At 42.4% G+C, this 20,087-nt stretch overlaps 4 protein-coding genes across 4 annotated transcripts; 2 read left to right on the forward strand and 2 right to left on the reverse strand.

Annotated features, from left to right (window-relative positions):
• Positions 1-3,429: 3,429 nt before the first annotated feature.
• LOC306736385 (nuclear factor 7, ovary-like) lies at positions 3,430-6,134 on the reverse strand. The gene has a single exon (XM_079218018.1). It carries the CDS (start codon positions 6,117-6,119, stop codon positions 4,731-4,733), a length of 1,389 nt encoding a protein of 462 aa, XP_079074144.1. The 5' UTR covers positions 6,120-6,134; the 3' UTR covers positions 3,430-4,730.
• A 1,900-nt stretch (positions 6,135-8,034) lies between these two features.
• LOC306736395 (transcription factor HES-5-like) lies at positions 8,035-8,549 on the forward strand (the record flags this gene model as incomplete). Its single annotated transcript, XM_079218028.1, has 2 exons — positions 8,035-8,094; positions 8,187-8,549. The coding sequence occupies 2 exons, from the start codon at positions 8,035-8,037 to the stop codon at positions 8,547-8,549; spliced, it is 423 nt and encodes a 140-aa protein (XP_079074154.1).
• Positions 8,550-12,192: 3,643 nt separating this feature from the next.
• On the reverse strand, positions 12,193-12,978 carry LOC306736536 (transcription factor HES-5-like; the record flags this gene model as incomplete). The annotated part of the gene is made up of 2 exons (XM_079218182.1): positions 12,193-12,492; positions 12,919-12,978. The coding sequence occupies 2 exons, from the start codon at positions 12,976-12,978 to the stop codon at positions 12,193-12,195; spliced, it is 360 nt and encodes a 119-aa protein (XP_079074308.1).
• Positions 12,979-17,389: 4,411 nt separating this feature from the next.
• On the forward strand, positions 17,390-18,778 carry LOC306736379 (nuclear factor 7, brain-like; the record flags this gene model as incomplete). Its single annotated transcript, XM_079218011.1, has 1 exon — positions 17,390-18,778. One exon carries the CDS (start codon positions 17,390-17,392, stop codon positions 18,776-18,778), a length of 1,389 nt encoding a protein of 462 aa, XP_079074137.1.
• Positions 18,779-20,087: the final 1,309 nt, after the last annotated feature.

The raw sequence follows: 20,087 nt of genomic DNA on the forward strand, positions 1-20,087 counted from the left end.
TGTGCCTTATTTTTGTGCAATACTGTTGCTATATTTTGTGCCTGATTTTTTGTTACCCTTTTATTGTAATTTATGTGTGTTAGGAGGACTCAGCAAAATAAGCTTTTCATTGTACAGAGTCTGTTATCTGTGCATATGACATACAAAATATCTTGAATCTTGAATGTTGGGAGGGAAGGGCAACATCAGGCGCAGCCCAGGAAGATGCCGATGGGGTTGGCGGAGGAGGTGAGGAGTTACTGCGCCACGGCCCGGACGGAATGATCTGTGATCAGTCAATGGCCATCGAGTCCAGAGGGTAGATGCCACACCTCCTGAACCCAGCCACCACTACTCTCCGATCCTTCACCCTCTGGTAGGAGTCTCTTAGGTCCCTTGCAAACTCTTTCTAAGAAACCAAGAAGGAGTGTCCCACTGCCGACAGAGCTCCTGTAACACCAGATAAATCTGCCTTCAAGGGTCTGAAGAAACTCACATCCAAAGGCTGAAGGATGTGAGACGTATGTGGTGGCAGGCACAGGAGAATGACACCCTCCATCCATGCCGCTCCGACCAGCGGTGGGACTGATGTCCATCCATTATGAGCAGCAGCGGGCACTCCTTCACGGCGAACTTCAGGAAGTGCCCGACAAACCACTTCCTAAACAGCTCACTGTCAATGTACCCTGCTGGCGACTTCCCATAGAGGGCATTGGGAACCCCTTCCTTGTTATATGGGCCCCCTGGATATCCCCCCCATGTAAATGATGAAGGGGGGACATCCTCCCCAGTCGCGTTCAGGCAGGCCAGGCCGGTGATGTGGTCCTTGGTTCCCTGGGCCTGCCTGTAAGCATGTTTGGTCCCCCAAGGGCACGATGACTTTTCTGGGGCCAGGACCTGAGGCTTCGTCAGTGGAAACCCATGACTGGCAGAGTACAAGAGGTACTCCACCAGGGAATCGTCATCTGCAGGGGTGAGGAACGTCTTCTGACCAGGCCCACAGTCAGAGGACACCCTTCCACTGACTCGGTCACCCAGGCTGGACTTCGGGACCCCAAACTGCTGGGTTGCCTGCCGAACGGTGAGCCTGCCTGCTTTCACCTCCAGTACGGCCTGCGCCATGGCCTGCTGGGTCCACTTCCTCGTCTTCCTCTCCCTCTTCCTCATTTGCCGGATGCTTGGAGTCACTTAGAAATGTCCTCATTTTTCTCTGTTTTTTTCTCTGTTTTTTCAATGAAGATAACATTAATCAGAAATACACTATACATTGTTAATGTGGTAAATGACTATTCTAGGTGGAAACGTCTGGTTTTTAATGAAATATCTACATAGGTGTATAGAGGCCCATTTCCAGCAACTATCACTCAGTGTTCTAATGGGACATTGTGCTTGCTAATCGCATAGAAGACTAATGGATGATAAGAAAACCATTGAAAACCCTTGTGCAATTATGTTAGCACAGCTTAAAACGATTATGCTGGTTAGAGAAGCTATACAACTGGCCTTCCTTTGAGCTAGTTGAGTATCTGGAGCATCACATTTGTGGGTTGGATTGTATTCTCAAAATGACCAGAAAAAGAGAACTTTCATGTGAAACTCGCCAGTCTGTTCTTGTTCTTAGAAATGAAGACTATTCCATGCGAGAAATTGCGAAGAAACTGAAAATTGTCTGGGTGACCCCAAACTTTTGAACGGTAGTGTATATATATTTACCTTAAACTATTGCAGATTTACAATTTCTATAACCATCTTTTCTTTTCTTGACCCTCCTGTATGGAAAAAACTCTCACACAGACACACGTTACCTACCTTTCTTTTCTGCTTCTCCCTTTTCTTTTCTGCTTATTCTATTCTCCTTGCTATCTTTCAAGTCTTTTCTGCTTCTCTCTTTTCTCCCTGTTTCTTCCTCTGCCTCTCTTCTCTTCCTTTGCTCTGTCTCTGTTCTCAATCTTTTCAGGCAGGAACATAAATCACACAAGAGAGAAATTGACTCAACAATATTATATGTTGGTAAACCTTATATATATAACTTAGCACTGTATTATATTGGAGGTGTGTCTACACAAACACTATTTACTGCTGACTTTCAACAAATGTACAGACAGTCTCTCACTCTCAAACACACCAACATTATTAGCATCATGTATTAGTAAGACCATTGTGCAATAAAATACTTGATGTAGACTGGCTTATGAAAAACAAGAAAAACAAGTATTTAGACAAGTAAACGTCCATATATGTTATTGAAATTTAACACGTAGATTATTTGATATGTATTAAGTAATAATACTTACACTTTACTGCCGATCGCCGAAGAAAATGCCGGCGAAAAGACCGGAAATTGCGTCACGTCGGCTATGTCCGGAATAGGCTGACATGAGCTAACGGCGTCCGAGATAGGCGCTCGTGACGCGAAGTCACTCAACAGGTAGTGCCGATATGCTAATTGTTTGGCTAGCAGGAGCTAATCAAACGCTAACCCGCAGTAGTCTGTGTACTTACATGTACGTCACTCATTGCTAACAGCTGCTCACGTTCGCTCATGTTTCACCCTGCCGTATCACAACACAGGAAGTGACCTGCCCTGATCCGGATATGTATTCGTATCGCCGGTCTGGGATTGGCCTATAATAATGTTTATAATGATTAATAGTAACAATAATTCTGCTGCTGCCAATATATCCGTGGGTTACAGAGGCATGTAGATCTTGAACAGAAGAGGCCCCAGTATTGAACCTTGGGGAACACCACATGTCATCCTAGTCAGCTCTGATGTGTAATTAGCTACCGACACAAAGTATTGTCGGTCCTTCAAGTAGGATTCATACCAGTCAAGTGCTGCGCCAGAGAGTCCTACCCAGACTTTCAGTCTGTCTAGTAGTCATGATCCGCCGTGTCGAATGCAGCACTGAGATCCAGTAAAACTAAGACTGAGGTTCTGCCACTGTCTGTGTTTAAGTGGATGTCGTTGAAAACCGAAAAAACAAGCAGTTTCAGTACTGGGGTGCTGACGAAAGCTGGACTGGAAGACATCAAAACAGTTCCCCTTGGTGGTGGGTCGAGGAACGGCATCACAAAGTGATTTAATAACCAAGAAGTGATCGTAATGCTTGATTCTGTTGACTCAAAGCACCTGCGGATAAAGATTTTGGTTCCACTTAAGACACCTTTCATAGATGATTTATAAATTGTACTTAACTGTAATAATGGTAATACATATTGTTTAATAGATTACTTATAAGCCTTTAATAAGAACATGTTTTGGATTGCCATTGGCTGCTTTTCTTTCATTTCCATTTGGTAATAAAGAAGTTATAAATGTTGGTAATCGAGGACAGAAGGAGCCGGGAATCGAACCCCATTGGATGAACCGCTCTACCTGCTGAGTCTGTGTACAACATGAAACAATAAAACACTTTAGTTTTGTTGATCCCTTTATTATGGAAGCAAACAAAGATCACAATCATATTATTCTACAAACATGATTAAATATTAGCAAATATTTTATTCTGAAAACCATCAAGTTAAAACATCAAACTTGTGTTCTTCTATTTAAACTTTAATATTCTCAACATCATGTTTCCACGTTACGTAACCTGATCAGAGGTCTGATTGATTGATGATCACTGGTAGCATCGTATGTTCACGTCTAACATTTTTATATCAAACACAAATCATAAATTATTTGAATTCTTAAAATGACCGACTGAAAATATCAAAGAGGGAAATTCAAGTTGATGGTTTTCAAAGTAAAATATATCAACAATTTCAATCAGGCGTCATTAAAATATCACAAAGTTATGATAACGTTACAATTGACAGAAAGACTTGACTTGTTGTTCATTGTTGCTTTTTATATATTTCTCAATTCTTTCACCTTGTATGTACATTTTAAGTAAATGTGTATTTATATCTTCCTGTAAATTGTTGTAGGAACTGTGTGAAACTTAGAAACAAATATTCCTTTTTTGTGTTCTCTCTTTACTTTTCAGTTTTACTGAATGTTAACTCTCATTATTCTGCTCTACTCTTTTTTCTCCTTTATATCCTGTTTCTGTTTGCTGCTGAAAATATCTGAGAGACAAACAGAGATCAATAAAGTTTCAACTTAGTTCCTAATTGTTTTTTGTACACAATTCACATGAATAAATTGAAACATATTCACTTTTAAGAAGTGAAGAGTTGTTTACTAATCACCTCCTTCAAACTAAAGTCTCTATCAGACCTGTTGTTGTGACACACAGACCTTCAGTGGTGAGATCTTCACTTCATCCCAAGTGTTAATGTATGGAAACATCTTCTCAGTGAAAGTGTGTGTGAAGGTGTGTATGTGTGTGTTAGTATCAGGATCAGAGAACGACAGCTTTCCTCTGTTCCAGTCCAGATTCACTCTGATCCTCTGAGGCTTCTTTTGCACGACGAGAGCAGTGAATGCTGATGGTGACTCGTCATAGTCGGCAAAAAGTGTGGGGTTTTACAACTAAAGGGGGCGCTATAGAGAATTTGTTTCCGGCTTTTGTCCGACACCCAAATCAGATTGGTATTTTCACCGATTCAGATTTGTGTGCAAAGTGGCACAATAAGAATAATAATAAACATTAGAATAACAATAGGTCCTCCGCTCTGACTACGTCAGTGCTCGGGCTCTTATAAAAAATAAAGTGAAAGTAAATTGAAAGGATCTTTTCAGTAATGAGACAGCAGGAGGACGAGTAAAGCTGAACAGCTAAATTCAGTGACTTTTCTTTTCTCTAACTGTTCTGTTCCACCGACACACAGACCTTCAGTGGTGATATCTTCAGATTAATACCAGTGTCAATGTATGGAAACATCTTCTCAGTGAAAGTGTGTGTGAAGGTGTGTATGTGTGTGTTAGTATCAGGATCAGAGAACGACAGCTTTCCTCTGTTCCAGTCCAGATTCACTCTGATCCTCTGAGGATTCTTCTGCAAGACGAGAGCAGTGAATGGAGCTGATGGTGACTCTGATGAGTAATTATCTCCATAGAACTCTATTGTCCATAATCCAGACTGTATGTTTCCCTTCCTCTGGACAGACTCTGCTAACACACCAAGTGACCAGTATATACTGTCTCCTACCTCGACATCCCAGCTGTGAGTCCCAGAGTTAAATCCCTCAGAGCCCAGAACAGACCAGTCTATATCAAACCTCTCTGGATTATCAGGAAGCTTCTGTCTCTCTCCTAGTCTCACACTGGTCAGAGCTTCAGACAGGATGAGTCTTGGATTAGCAGTGTTTGGGTCCAGAACCACAGGAGTGTAGGAGACCAGGTCCTTCATCTTGGTCCAGATGTTGAAGGTCAGGTTGCCCAGGTGTTTGGCCTCGTCTATCAGAGCTCCTGAGAGCAGCTGTGGATCCTCCAGCAGGGGGCGCTGCTGGACTCGTTCCACTGCAGCCTTGTAGTTGTTGAGGAATGAGACGTCTTCAGCTCTCAGCTCGTCCTCTGTGGCTCTGACTGTGTCTGAAAGAGCTGCTATCTCTCTGCTCAGAGCCTCCATCTTCTCCTTCATCATCCGACTCTTCTGCTCCTCTTCCTCCCTCAGTGCAGCCATCCTGGCCTCCTCTTCCTCCTCTAGAAACTGGTGAAGCTTCTTAAACTGATCCTGAATCTTCCTCTCTGTGCGTCGGGCCTGGATCTTCATGTGTTCTGCTGTTTGATCAGACTTCACTTTAACTTGTTCAAAGACCTTTAACTTCTCCTTTAAGGGCTTCAGGGATCTCTGGAGCTCCTCTTTGAGATCCTGAGCAGCTTCATCGATGGGTCTGAATCTGTGGTTATTGTGTGTTTTAGAATCTCTGCAGACGACACACACTGGCTGCTGATGGTCCAGACAGAAGAGTCTGAGTTTCTCAGAGTGCAGACTGCAGAGAGTCTCTGGAGCTCTCTGGTCTCTCTCCAGTAAGAAGGACTCACACAGTTTCTTTAACGCCAGGTTTAAAGGTGGATCTGACCTTGAAGATCTTCTCTTACAAACTGGACACTCCTGAGTGTGTTTCTCTCTCCACCATCTCTTCAGACAGCCTTTACAGAAGCTGTGGCTACATGACAGAAGAACAGGATCTCTAAAGACTTCCTGACAGACCGGACAGCAGAGATCCTCCTCTGACCTGGAAGCCATGTTGTCTCTGAGTGAAGCTGAAACACAGAAAGTACATGAGTCATGGCTCCCTCCTCCTCTATAGCTTCACTGTGTTGAGTCAAACTCACATTCAGGGTGTGGAGTGTCAGCAGGTTGAAGCAGCAGTGTTGTAGTGTTCCTCTTTTCTCTCCTGCAGCTGAACTCACTCAGAGGAAGTTGTTAGTTTGGTCTGAAGGTGAATCTGATCGTCTCTCTTTCAGTCTGTGTGTCTCTTTAGTGAAGAAGAAGCACAAACTGTTTGTCTCAGGTGAGTCAGGTGAGGGGCGGAGCTTTGTGACTCCTCCTCTGCTAAACGCTTCACCTGGAACACAGAGGTGTGTTTCATTCCACAAACACCTCCACACCTCTACAGCTCACCGGTTGACAGGTTTTACCTCATTTCATCTGCAGGAGGAATGTTTTCACCTGCATGGTTTACTGTTTCCTGTTTCTGTTGCTAATCAATCAAGATCACAATCATTTTATTCCTACAAACATGATTAAATATTAGGGAATATTTTACTCTGAAAACCATCAAGTTAAAACATGAAACTAGCAAAAGAAACGCGTTTCAAATGGAAACGTAGTCGTGTGGGCGTGGCCTCATTGTTCCTCCAGGCGACCGAGAGGAGGAAAGCATGTCAATAATAATCTGCTCGCACGCTTCAAATGGCTTTTTCTTTTTTTCTAACCACCGAAACTTAGAGAAGAGATCAACACAAATTCAACGGTCGGACATCCAGCAGGCTTTTTGGCGTCGTGCTGAAAAGCGGCTGCCATATTGAAATGGAAACTAAGTCGCTTATTAACACGCGGCCACACTTACCAGCAATAAAGCTCAAGAGCTAATGGGAGAGCGGAGAGGGGCAACTGGGACTGTGTGTGTGTGTGTGTGTGTGTGTATGTGTGTGTGTGTGTGTGTGTGTGTGTATGTGTGTGTGTGTGTTGCTGTATTGTGAGCAGGATCCAAACCTCCTTTCCCACACTCTCTTTCCCATTAATCACATATTCTACTAAAGAGGTGAAAAGAGGGGAGGACACAATAGAAGTGTGCCGTCCCAGAGGATTCTGGGTAATTGTGTTTAATTGACAGTTTCTTTTTCCCTCCAAATCTCTCTGAGATCTTCGGCTCTTTTAGGTTTTCAGTTTTGTTCTGAGCTTTAAAAAAGGTTGTAATGTGTGTTTATTATTCATTCCTTAACATAAACGTATACTTTTAATGTTACATTTGAGGGTTATTTTAATATCGTTTAAAGTTGAGTTCCTGCCAATAATTCATATTTCATCAACACAAAAAAACAATGAAGTTCTATAAATAAGCTTAAAGCTTTTCAAATACAAGCAGAAATGTTTCTATTGAATGTTTGCTGAACTTATTCCCTCAAGCAAACAGTCAGTGTCGTCTTTTCTCTTAATTCTAAGGTGCTTTTATTTATACATTTTTACTAGATCGGGAGCAACTGTTTGATCGCAGCTCACAGCTAACGGCGCTAACCGTGTCTACGTCAGAGGGAAGTACGTGTTGTTGCAAATCGAGTACGCGCGTTCAGCCGGATTAAATAAAAAGCCTCTGAGACGTGTCCCAGAGAGCGTGTGAGCTGACCTGGGGTCAGCGCGTGTTATCTCCCCGTGTTTAGTGGCCCCTCATCAGGCCGCCTGTCTCTCTCTCTGCACATCTGCAGCAGCCTGATCCCCTCAGACAGCAGGAAGGTTCCCAGGTAATAAACGAGGCCGAGAGGCCGGTTAACCAGCGGATAATTGACGCCCCCCCTGGTGCTGGGTGGGTCTGGGAGTGTGGGAAAGCTAATCCTGCCCGGGACTCATGGCCCCTTTGTGATGCTAATGCGCTCCTATAAATAGAGGAGCGGCTCCTCGGGGTCCCCATCGCGGCTCTGCTCGGCTCTCAGACCAAGAAATGTCTCCGAGCGACAGCAGAGACTCTCCCGTCTCCATGGCGTCCAGAGACAGACACAAAGTAAGTGCTGCTCCTCTTCATGTCTTTATTCCCTCTGCGGCTCCTCGTCTGCTGGGTGATGGTGTTTCTGACCCTCTCTTGTTCTGCAACAGATGAGGAAGCCGGCGGTGGAGAAGCTGCGCAGGGATCGGATCAACGGCTGCATCGAGCAGCTCAAGGTCCTGCTGGAGGAGGAGTTCCTCAAGCGGGACCCCGACGAAAAGCTGGAGAAGGCCGACGTCCTGGAGATGACGGTGGGGTTCCTGCGGCGGCGGCGGCTGCGGCCCCGGGACGGCGGCTACTCCCGCTGCCGGGAGGAGACGCCGCACTTCCTGTCCGCCGGCTCCCCGCAGGAAGTGACGCCGCAGGGCCTCCGATACGCGCACGACGCGCTGGACCTGCCCTCGCACGGCCTCGTCCGGGCTGAAGCGAAGCCGCCGCCTCCCGGCACCGACAGGCCGGTGTGGAGGCCATAGTAGAGGAGCCGGGTCCACACCTCCAGCTCCACGGACTCGTTTCCTCCCTTTGATTCTGGAAAATTGAAGATTTCTTCATGATGAAGTTTGTGCTCCGTTGACGCTCTTTGTGAATCCTCCTGGGTTTCATCATTGCTGCGTGACGTCATCATTGCTGCGTGACGTCATCATTGTTGCGTGACGTCATCATTGCTGCGTGACGTCATCATTGTTGTGTGACGTCATCATTGTTGTGTGACGTCATCATTGCTGCGTGACCTCATCATTGCTGCGTGACCTCATCATTGCTACATGACGTCATCATTGCTGCGTGACGTCATCATTGTTGTGTGACGTCATCATTGTTACATGACGTCATCATTGTTGCGTGACGTCATCATTGTTACATGACGTCATCATTGCTGCGTGACGTCATCATTGTTACATGACGTCATCATTGTTACATGACGTCATCACTGTTACATGACGTCATCATTGCTGCGTGACGTCATCATTGTTACATGACGTCATCATTGTTACATGACGTCATCATTGTTGCATGACGTCACCATTGTTGCGTGACGTCATCATTGTTGCATGACGTCATCATTGTTAAATGACGTCATCATTGTTAAATGACGTCATCATTGTTACATGACGTCATCATTGCTGCGTGACGTCATCATTGCTGCGTGACGTCATCATTGTTGCGTGACGTCATCATTGTTGCGTGACGTCATCATTGTTACGTGACGTCATCATTGCTGCGTGACGTCATCATTGCTGCGTGACGTCATCATTGTTGCGTGACGTCATCATTGTTGCGTGACGTCATCATTGCTGCGTGACGTCATCATTGTTACGTGACGTCATCATTGCTGCGTGACGTCATCATTGTTACGTGACGTCATCATTGCTGCGTGACCTCATCATTGTTACGTGACGTCATCATTGCTGCGTGACATCATCATTGTTGCATGACGTCATCATTGCTAATTGACGTCATCATGAATAGATGACGTCATCGTTGCTGTGTGATGTCATCATTGCTGCGTGACCTCATCATTGCTGCGTGATGTCATCATTGCTGCGTGACCTCATCATTGCTGCGTGATGTCATCATTGCTGCGTGACCTCATCATTGATCCTCGAGGTGACGCGTTGGACACCGTGTGTTGGAATCAAACATGTTTCCTGTGGAAAAGTTAAAGTTGTTTTTTTCAAAATAAAACATTTTATTTCATGGAAAAAAATATATTTGTGTGGGGTCTTTTTTTCTGTGTTTACTTTCGTCATTCTTGACTTTGCACGTTTGTCAAATCGACCGTTAAACCCGACGTGCTGCCGATCAGAGAGACATTGATCTGATTGATCGATGAGAGAAGGGGCGGGGCTTCTGAACTTGTGGGTTAAGGCGTGTCCTGCTTTCCCACACACTTCAAACCTGTTGAGGCCAATTAGTGTGTGTGTGTTTGTGTGTGTGTGTGTGTGTGTGTGTGTGTGTGTGTGTGTGTTTACTCAGAGTGTGTAAACCATCTGCTCTCACCTGAGAGGAAACACCTGCAGACCGACTGACACCTGCTGACATCTGACGCAGGGCAGAGAGTTCCCACGCTGCACAGGTCTGTGTACTACACTGATTTATTATGTACTACGTTTATATATATATATATATATATATATATATATATATATATATATATATATACTGTGTACTACACTGATTTATTATGTACTACGTTTATATATATATATATATATATATATATATACTGTGTACTACACTGATTTATTATGTACTACGTTTATATATATATGTATATATATACTGTGTACTACACTGATTTATTATGTACTACGTTTATATATATATATATATATATATATATATATATATATATACACTGTGTACTACACTGATTTATTATGTACTACGTATATATATATATTTATATATACTGTGTACTACACTGATTTATTATGTAGTACGTATATATGTATATATATATATATATATATATATATATATATATATATATATATATATATATATACGTAGTAAACAATAAATCAGTGTAGTACACAGTATATATATATATATATATACGTATATATATATATATATATATATATATATATATATATATATATATATATACGTATATATATATACACTGATGCACCGATTTATTGTTTACTACATATATACTGTGTACTCCACTATATTGTGAACTACACGTATATACTGCACTGATATCATTAGTTATCCTTGAAGCCTCACAAACATCATGCAGATAAATGTGGTGTGTGTGTGTGTGTGTGTGTGTGTGTGTGTGTGTGTGTGTGTGTGTGTGTGTGTGTGTGCGTGTGTGTGCGTGTGTGTGTGTGTGTTGGGGGGTAATTTAACATTTAACACGGCACACTTCCTTTGTCCCGGGGGGCTGAGGAGTGTGGGAAAGCTGTGGAGAGACAGACTCCACCAGGGGAGACAGCAGCCTAGCATGTGTGTGTGTGTGTGTGTGTGTGTGTGTGTGTGTGTGTGTGTGTGTGTGTGTGTGTGTGTGTGTGTGTGTGTGTGAAAGACGGCTGCGCACGTGTGACGGCACTCCGTTTAGTCTGCTCTAAATATATACATATATATATTTATATATACACATACATATAATAATATATAAGAGTGTGTATATTACTGACAGACTGTAAAAAACAAGGGAATAATTAAATAATTGATCAATTCAGAATTTTTATTAAAAGTAGATCTAATCCCACTTTCCCACACATGTGACAATATCATACATCTGATGTGTTTTGTTTCTATTATTTTTCTGCAATATAATTTACAAATATGTATGTGAACCCAAAATAAATATACATTTATACACATACATCAGTTATTTATAAGATGAACATTATTACTATTTCTAAAAAAGGACAACAAGTGAAAGATTTAAAGATTGAACATGAATTTATTCCCACGTTTAGTCTCCATACCAGAACACCACTGATCCCTTTATAAAAGGTGACATCACTTCACAGGAAGGCGAGACGCTACATCGTAGCTCGTCGACTCCACAGGAGTCCGAACAGCTCCGATCAGCCGCGGCACATCTTCGGCAACACCAACAACCAAAAAAGTTACAAAATGTCACATTGTATTATAATACAGCATGTAGCTGATTATAGCGCTCCCTACTGGCATGGAAGAGTATTTCATTATAGGCCACACTATGTTGCAGCTCAGACGCTCAACAATGGAAAATTATTTGCGGCAACTAAATAATATTATTTTTGACCGATTAAGTGAAATTAGACATTTTCCCACGGCACAAAATAATATTTTTTTGGACCGACTATGTGAAATTTCATATTTTGTCTAATATTTTTCCAATATTTTGTTTTATAAAATGTCCAATTTCATATTTTTTGGGACCGATTAAGTGAATTGGACATTTTCCCACGCCACATTTTTTTTTTTTACCGATTAAGTGAAATTTCATATTTTGTCCAATATTTTGTTCCATAAAATGTCCATTTTCATATTTTTTTGGTCCAAAAATATATGATCTACCTGACGATCTCTCACGGCACACTGGTTGAAACTCAAGCAAGGCAGTATAAATATCCCACGCGGGGCTCTGAGGCGGTGACCGGCCGCCCGGCTCCTCTACCAGGGCCTCCACACGGGGGGCGGCGCGCGGTCCACCGGGTGCCGGAGGCGCGTGGCCTCCTGCGGGGATCCGGCGAACAGGAAGTGCGGCGTCTCCTCCCGGCAGCGGGAGTAGCCGCCGTCCCGGGGCCGCAGCCGCCGCCGCAGGAACCCCACCGTCATCTCCAGGACGTCGGCCTTCTCCAGCTTGGCGTCGGGGTCCCGCTTGAGGAACTCCTCCTCCAGCAGGACCTTGAGCTGCTCGATGCAGCCGTTGATCCGATCCCTGCGCAGCTTCTCCACCGCCGGCTTCCTCATCTGTTGCAGAACAAGAGAGGGTCAGAAACACCATCACCCAGCAGTAGACGAGGAGCCGCAGAGGGAATAAAGACACATCTTCTGATAAAGGTGCAAACTGTGCAATATCACGACATAACTTTCTTCCACCTCTCAAAATGTGCAATATTCCCACATAACTCCCCTTTCCCCTCTTTTCACAATCTAGGAACAGCTCTCAGGACTAGCCTATTTATTACTGTTATTTAACTTCTTCTTTTTTAAACTGTATCTACCTTTCTTGTAAATACTACCACATTTGTTTTCATATTTTATATTTTTTATAATTCTTATTATAGTGTGTTTTTATTTCCTAAACTGTTGACTCAGAGCCAATATGTCTGGACTGTTGGTCTGTACACAAATGGCAAAATAAAGAACCTTTTCATGAAGAGGAGCAGCACTTACTTTGTGTCTGTCTCTGGACGCCATGGAGACGGGAGAGTCTCTGCTGTCGCTCGGAGACATTTCTTGGTCTGAGAGCCGAGCAGAGCCGCGATGGGGACCCCGAGGAGCCGCTCCTCTATTTATAGGAGCGCATTAGCATCACAAAGGGGCCATGAGTCCCGGGCAGGATTAGCTTTCCCACACTCCCAGACCCACCCAGCACCAGGGGGGGCGTCAATTATCCGCTGGTTAACCGGCCTCTCGGCCTCGTTTATTACCTGGGAACCTTCCTGCTGTCTGAGGGGATCAGGCTGCTGCAGATGTGCAGAGAGAGAGACAGGCGGCCTGATGAGGGGCCACTAAACACGGGGAGATAACACGCGCTGACCCCAGGTCAGCTCACACGCTCTCTGGGACACGTCTCAGAGGCTTTTTATTTAATCTAAACTAATAAAAGTGAGATGTTGCAGCAGCTGTGACAGGTTTGATATTCTGAGGTGATCCCACGTATTTGTATTTATGTGTATATATGTGTATATGTGTGTATATGTCTATATATATATATATATATATATATATATATATATATATATATATATATATATATATATACATCCATCATCGGCTGCAAGCAGATTTCTGGTTATTGATTGCTTATTTACACCTCACACACTAAATATACACATACATACATACTTCCACTTTTGCACTTCTACTGTTTAAGTTTAATTCCTTAATTAATACTGTGCTTTTCTTTCATCCCAGCTATTTTTATTTTATTTTATTATTATTATTATTGTATATATCTTTCATCCCTGCTGTTTTGATATCTTATTTTCTGTCTTTTACCAAATTTCCCCTTGGGGATTAATAAAGTATATATTCATTCATTCATTATATATATATATATATATATATATATATATATATATATATATATATATATATATATATCGATAGATAGAGCAGACGGATAAAACCGACTTCCATAAAAAATACCCTTCAAAATAAAAACACCGGATTCTCTCTTAAAATGTTTTGTATGTCAAAGTAAAAACTGACGGTGAACATTAATTTATTATGGTCGTGTTTTTTCATGAAAGTTTAGTCGACTTAGAGACGTGATCTCAGAGCAGAGTGATGGATCTTTATTGATCATATTTATCATCTGTTCCCTTTTAAGATGAAACTCATCTGAGGCCCACAGAGCTCCGCCCCTTATATGACGTCATCAGACGTCATCAGAGAGAAGCAGGAAGCAGTTTGTTTCGTTCAGTTCTCCGTGAGAAGAGACTCACCGACAGACACGTGGTAAGATTTACCTTCTTTACAAAGCTGAGACTTCACCTGAGGGCAGTTACAGGAGGGAGTACTACAGTACTACAAGTACTACAGCATAAAGTACTACAGTACTACTAGTACTACAGTATAAAGTACTACAGTACTTCAACCTGCTGCTGAAAAATCCCTCAATGACTCAAATGAGGGTAACTGAGAGAACTTTATGCAGCAGGTAAACTAGTGACTTCCGGTTGTAACTTCCTGTGCGGTCTGCTGTGTTTTCTTCCAGCTGCAGGAGAGAAAAGAGGAACACTACAACACTGCTGCTTCAACCTGCTGACACTCCACACCCTGAATGTGAGTTTGACTCAACACAGTGAAGTTAGTAGGTTTGGTCTCAGCATTGGTAGGGACACTTTATTAAAATATATTTACATGTGTGTAACTTGGAACTGATTTAAACATAACAGTAATAAAACCTTATTTTAAAAACGAAACAGTATTCTGCACCAAATAAATAAAAATAAATAACTAAATAAAAAACGTTCTGCTAAAATGCCAATATGCAGTATATTCTATATACAAAATATATATAAAAAAACTTTTCCCAGTTGTGCACTGAAAAAAGACAAGAAATAATCAAATCTAAAATAACTCTATTCTGCAGCACTTCTTTTCTTTTGATGTCTTATTTAAAGCATTGCTGTACAGTGTTGTCATCAGCATGCATTGCCATTTGTGAATTCTTAATTGAATTTGTGAAATTAAATTTGTGAAACTGGAAAAGAGTAAAGGGCCTAAGCAACTTCCTTGTGGAACCCCACAGCTAACGTGTCTACAGTCTGATAAACTACCATTACAAAAGACTCTTTGCGATCTCTCAGAAAGATAACTGACCATCCAAAAGAGTGCCGTAATGCTGAATCCATAACTTTCAAATTCAGCAATCATAATATCATGGTAGTTTACATGCAGCACTAAAGTCAAGCAAGACTGTGCTGACCATTTTCTTATTGTCCATCTGTATCAGCCAGTTGGCAGTTTTTATCCTACATCACATAATTCTCAATTAGTGTGCATGAGGAGGAGCCATCTGTGGGTGTCAAGTTCTTTCTGAGATTATCAACTTTACTCATGAAGTAATTATTGCTGTAATTGGCAATCTCTACTAGTTTTGTGAGAAAAGTACCATTATTTAGTATGTTAGGCATTGCTTGATGGGAGGACCTACCCATTATATCATTCATAATTCTCCGGAGTTTTTTTTCCATCATTCTTTGAGTTGTGAATTTTACTCTGGTAATACTCTCTTTTTTTCCCTCTGTTCAGTTTAGTTACATGATTTCTTAGTCTACAGTACATGTTCCTATCAGACAGTAAACCAGATGTTTCAGCCACTATTTTTGCCTCATTCCGTTGCACCATAAGTGTTTTTAAATCTCTACTGACCCATGGGGCACATTTTGCCTTTACAGGGTTTTTTTTAATGGTGCATGTTTATCAGCATTGTTCATAAATAATTTCATGAATATACTTGGGGTCAAAACATTTCCCCCTTGTGACACACTATTGACCAGTTAGCATTCTTTACATCCTCCATTAAAGACAGTGGCGGGCCATGCGTTTTCGACCTAGGCCTTCAATGCCGTGTAGTCCAAATATACTAACATGTGTGTAACTTGGAACTGATTTAAACATAATAACAGTAATAAAACCATATTTTAAATACAAAACAGTATTCTGCACCAAATAAATAATTAAATAAATGAATAAAAAACGTTCTGCTAAAATGCCAATATACAGTAACAGTATATTCTATATACAAAATATATATAAAAAACGTTTCCCAGTTGTGCAGTGAAAATAAATAAATAAATCTATTCTGCAGCACTTCTTTTCTTTTGATGTCTTATTTAAATAACTACTGCTGACTACTGGTCACTACTAAGTTCACCAAAAGAAAGTTACGATTGCACAAAACCCGTAACAGAGATCCAGCAGGGACTATGCTCAGGGCATGAGCTAACTGTGCTAACGGTGCTAACGGTGCTAACGTAAACCGACTACGTGCGTACCTGCATTACGCCAGACTGGAGCAGCAAGGGACCAGCTAAATGTGCTCACTCTGCTAGCGTAAATATGCTATTGAAACACAAAGTTTAGTCGCTACATACACGTACCCATCTTCAAATGGATCCCTTCTGTCTGCATCTTCCTCTTGGTCGCAGGAGTCGAAGCCTTCGGGGTCGTTCTCGTCCTTGTCGCCGAAATCTCCGCCACAGCTTCTTCCGTAGTAAAGTGTGTGCTTTGCCTTTCTCTCTCTTGTTTATGAGTGAAAACACCAGCGTGTTCTCAGAGCTCAGGTGTGTAGTTACATGCTGGTTCTTAGTGAGTTTCTTGAGTGTTCATTGGTTCGTTTATTACACCAAATGTCGACAAATCACGGTGAAGTATTTTGTGTGACGAGTACTTTTTTGGACCGCGTCTTATGACACGCCGATGCCCCTAATTTTTGTCTGATTGATGGTAAATTGTTGCAGGGCGCAGGCAGCGGAAGCAGGAAGACTCCTCTTTCAGATAGATGTCAGACCATATTTTTGCGATGTATTAATCACGAAGATATGAATATTTTAAAAACGTAAACACTGTCAAACCGCGGCCTCACAAGGGCCGTGTTGGAAGAGTTGAGAGAGGAGTGAGGAAAACGTGCAGTATGCAGGCTGAAGACCAAAACGTGTGCTTGTGAAAACACTTTGTATCTCCCTTTTCATTTTGGGTGGCATTTTCCTATCTACAAAGCACAAAAGGGTCAACAATATCAATGCTGAGACCAAACGAAATACTAATATGAGGCTGTATTCCTTCCTGGCGTATTTTAGTAGCTTACCGTGTCAGACTACTGCCAGCTCTCATTCTGCATTTACGATTCACGTGTTTCTGACTCGCCACTTTAAATTAAATGACAGCGTCTTTTCTCGAGGGCGCATTGGAAAACATGGAAATGGATTTTTCACTCTTCTGGGCGACGAACATAGTATTATACTAGAAGAGTGAAAAATCCATTTCAAAGTTTCTATACTATACGAGTGAGTTTGCAAATATATTGTGCAAACTTTTGTCGTGACTCGTCCCTATGGACCATATGCAAACCTACGCCCTTGGGAGCCATGACTCATGTACTTTCTGTGTTTCAGCTTCATTCAGAGACAACATGGCTTCCAGATCAGAGGAGGATCTCTGCTGTCCGGTCTGTCAGGAAGTCTTTAGAGATCCTGTTCTTCTGTCATGTAGCCACAGCTTCTGTAACAACTGTCTGAAGAGATGGTGGAGAGAGAAACACACTCAGGAGTGTCCAGTTTGTAGGACACTATCTTCATGGAAACAACCACCTTGTAACCTGGCGTTAAAGAACCTGTGTGAGTCCTTCTTACTGGAGAGAGACCAGAGAGCTCCAGAGACTCTCTGCAGTCTGCACTCTGAGAAACTCAGACTCTTCTGTCTGGACCATCAGCAGCCAGTGTGTCTCGTCTGCAGAGATTCAGAGAAACACACCGACCACAGATTCAGACCCATCGATGAAGCTGCTCCACAACTCAGGAAGAAGCTTCAGGAAACTCTGAAGTCCTTAAAGGAGAAGTTAAAGGTCTTTGAACAAGTTAAAGTGAAGTCTGATCAAACAGCAGAACACATGAAGGTCCAGGCCCGACGCACAGAGAGGAAGATTCAGGATCAGTTTAAGAAGCTTCACCAGTTTCTAGAGGAGGAAGAGAGGGTCAGGATGGCTGCACTGAGGGAGGAAGAGGAGCAGAAGAGTCGGATGATGAAGGAGAAGATGGAGGCTCTGAGCAGAGAGATAGCAGCTCTTTCAGACACAGTCAGAGCCACAGAGGACGAGCTGAGAGCTGAAGACGTCTCATTCCTCAACAACTACAAGGCTGCAGTGGAACGAGTCCAGCAGCGCCCCCTGCTGGAGGATCCACAGCTGCTCTCAGGAGCTCTGATAGACGAGGCCAAACACCTGGGCAACCTGACCTTCAACATCTGGACCAAGATGAAGGACCTGGTCTCCTACACTCCTGTGGTTCTGGACCCAAACACTGCTGATCCAAGACTCATCCTGTCGGAAGATCTGACCAGTGTGAGAGGAGGAGAGAGACAGAAGCTTCCTGATAATCCAGAGAGGATAGATGAACTCTGGTCTGTTCTGGGCTCTGAGGGATTTAACTCTGGAACTCACAGCTGGGATGTCGAGGTAGGAGACGGTACAGACTGGTCACTTGGTGTGTTAGCAGAGTCTGTCCAGAGGAAGGGATACATACAGTCTGGATTATGGACAATAGAGTTCTATGGAGATAATTACTCATCAGAGTCCCCATCAGCTCCATCCACTGATCTCGTCGTGCAGAAGAAGCCTCAGAGGATCAGAGTGAATCTGGACTGGAACAGAGGAAAGCTGTCGTTCTCTGATCCTGATACTAACACACACATACACACCTTCACACACACTTTCACTGAGAAGATGTTTCCATACATTGACACTGGTATTAATCTGAAGATATCACCACTGAAGGTCTGTGTGTCGGTGGAACAGAACAGTTAGAGAAGAGAAAAGTCACTGAATTTAGCTGTTCAGCTTTACTCGTCCTCCTGCTGTCATTACTGAAAAGATCCTTTCAATTTACTTTCACTTTATTTTTTATAAGAGCCCGAGCACTGACGTAGTCAGAGCGGAGGACCTATTGTTATTCTAATGTTTATTATTATTCTTATTGTGCCACTTTGCACACAAATCTGAATCGGTGAAAATACCAATCTGATTTGGGTGTCGGACAAAAGCCGGAAACAAATTCTCTATAGCGCCCCCTTTAGTTGTAAAACCCCACACTTTTTGCCGACTATGACTGATTGACCTGAAATTTGACCCACATGTGGCACTGCGTTACAAAAAAGTCAATCGTGCCATTAAAATGCGCCTACTTTTTTCCGCCATTTTGAATTATGTGAAAAACTAATTATTGTAAACTTCTCCAAAAACGCTGGGTCCGATTCTTACGGAACCTTCTGTGGATCATCATTGGTTCAATGTGATCAAATGACACTCTGAACTTTGTTCATCTCATTGCATTTAGAAGATATGAACCAATTAACCTCTTAAGGGCGTGGCTTAATACGTCAATACACATAACTTCCAAATCACTTGGCCTATCCTCACAAAAGTTGTAGCATATGTCAACATCGTGTCCCTTAACATTGTTTCATAATATTCAAACACTAGGGGGCGCTGCAGTGAATCGCCCAATTTTTGCATTTTCCTTGTTTCCAGGCGTTGTATTCTAACAAACTCCTAGAGATTAAATCTGATTGATTTCAAATTCGGGCAATATGATGTTGAGACCTTTGCAGGGAAAAGTTATCAAAAGATTAAAAAAATATCGAACTATGTGAGCGCAGAGCAGCGGCAAAAAAAAGTTGTTTTAACTCGGCCGTACATCATATAATCTGCTCCATATTTCTCATATGTCATGACCTCCTGACCCTGAAGATATCCATATGATAATTTTTTATCAGTCATTGCGCCACCTAAAGGCAACAGGAAGTTACATGTTTTCTACTTGTATACCGTGCTGCTCACAGATTATTCAGATCCCTCTCAAAATGCGTCGGAAGAGATTTAGAACATTGATAATGCATCACTTTAAAGATTGTAAGGATTCGTTGAACGGCGGCGAGTCGGAGCATCGGTGAAGTTCGATCCTTTGCCATGGACGAATGCTTCAAAATGGCACTTTGGTTCGACAGCGTCCCCTACAAATATTCATTTAAGAAGCCCCAGCTCTACGGTTGACCTACATGTATGAAACTTGGTAGGCATATGTAACGCATGTAAACTGAAAAGAAAGTCTCTTGGG

Source organism: Taurulus bubalis (genome assembly GCF_910589615.1).
Source record: "Taurulus bubalis genome assembly, chromosome: 5".
Classification (NCBI taxonomy): domain Eukaryota; kingdom Metazoa; phylum Chordata; class Actinopteri; order Perciformes; family Cottidae; genus Taurulus; species Taurulus bubalis.

Coding starts and splice junctions, on each gene's coding strand:
- LOC306736385 (XM_079218018.1), bottom strand. CDS start 6,119: ATGGCTTCCAGGTCAGAGGAGGATCTCTGCTGTCCGGTCTGTCAGGAA.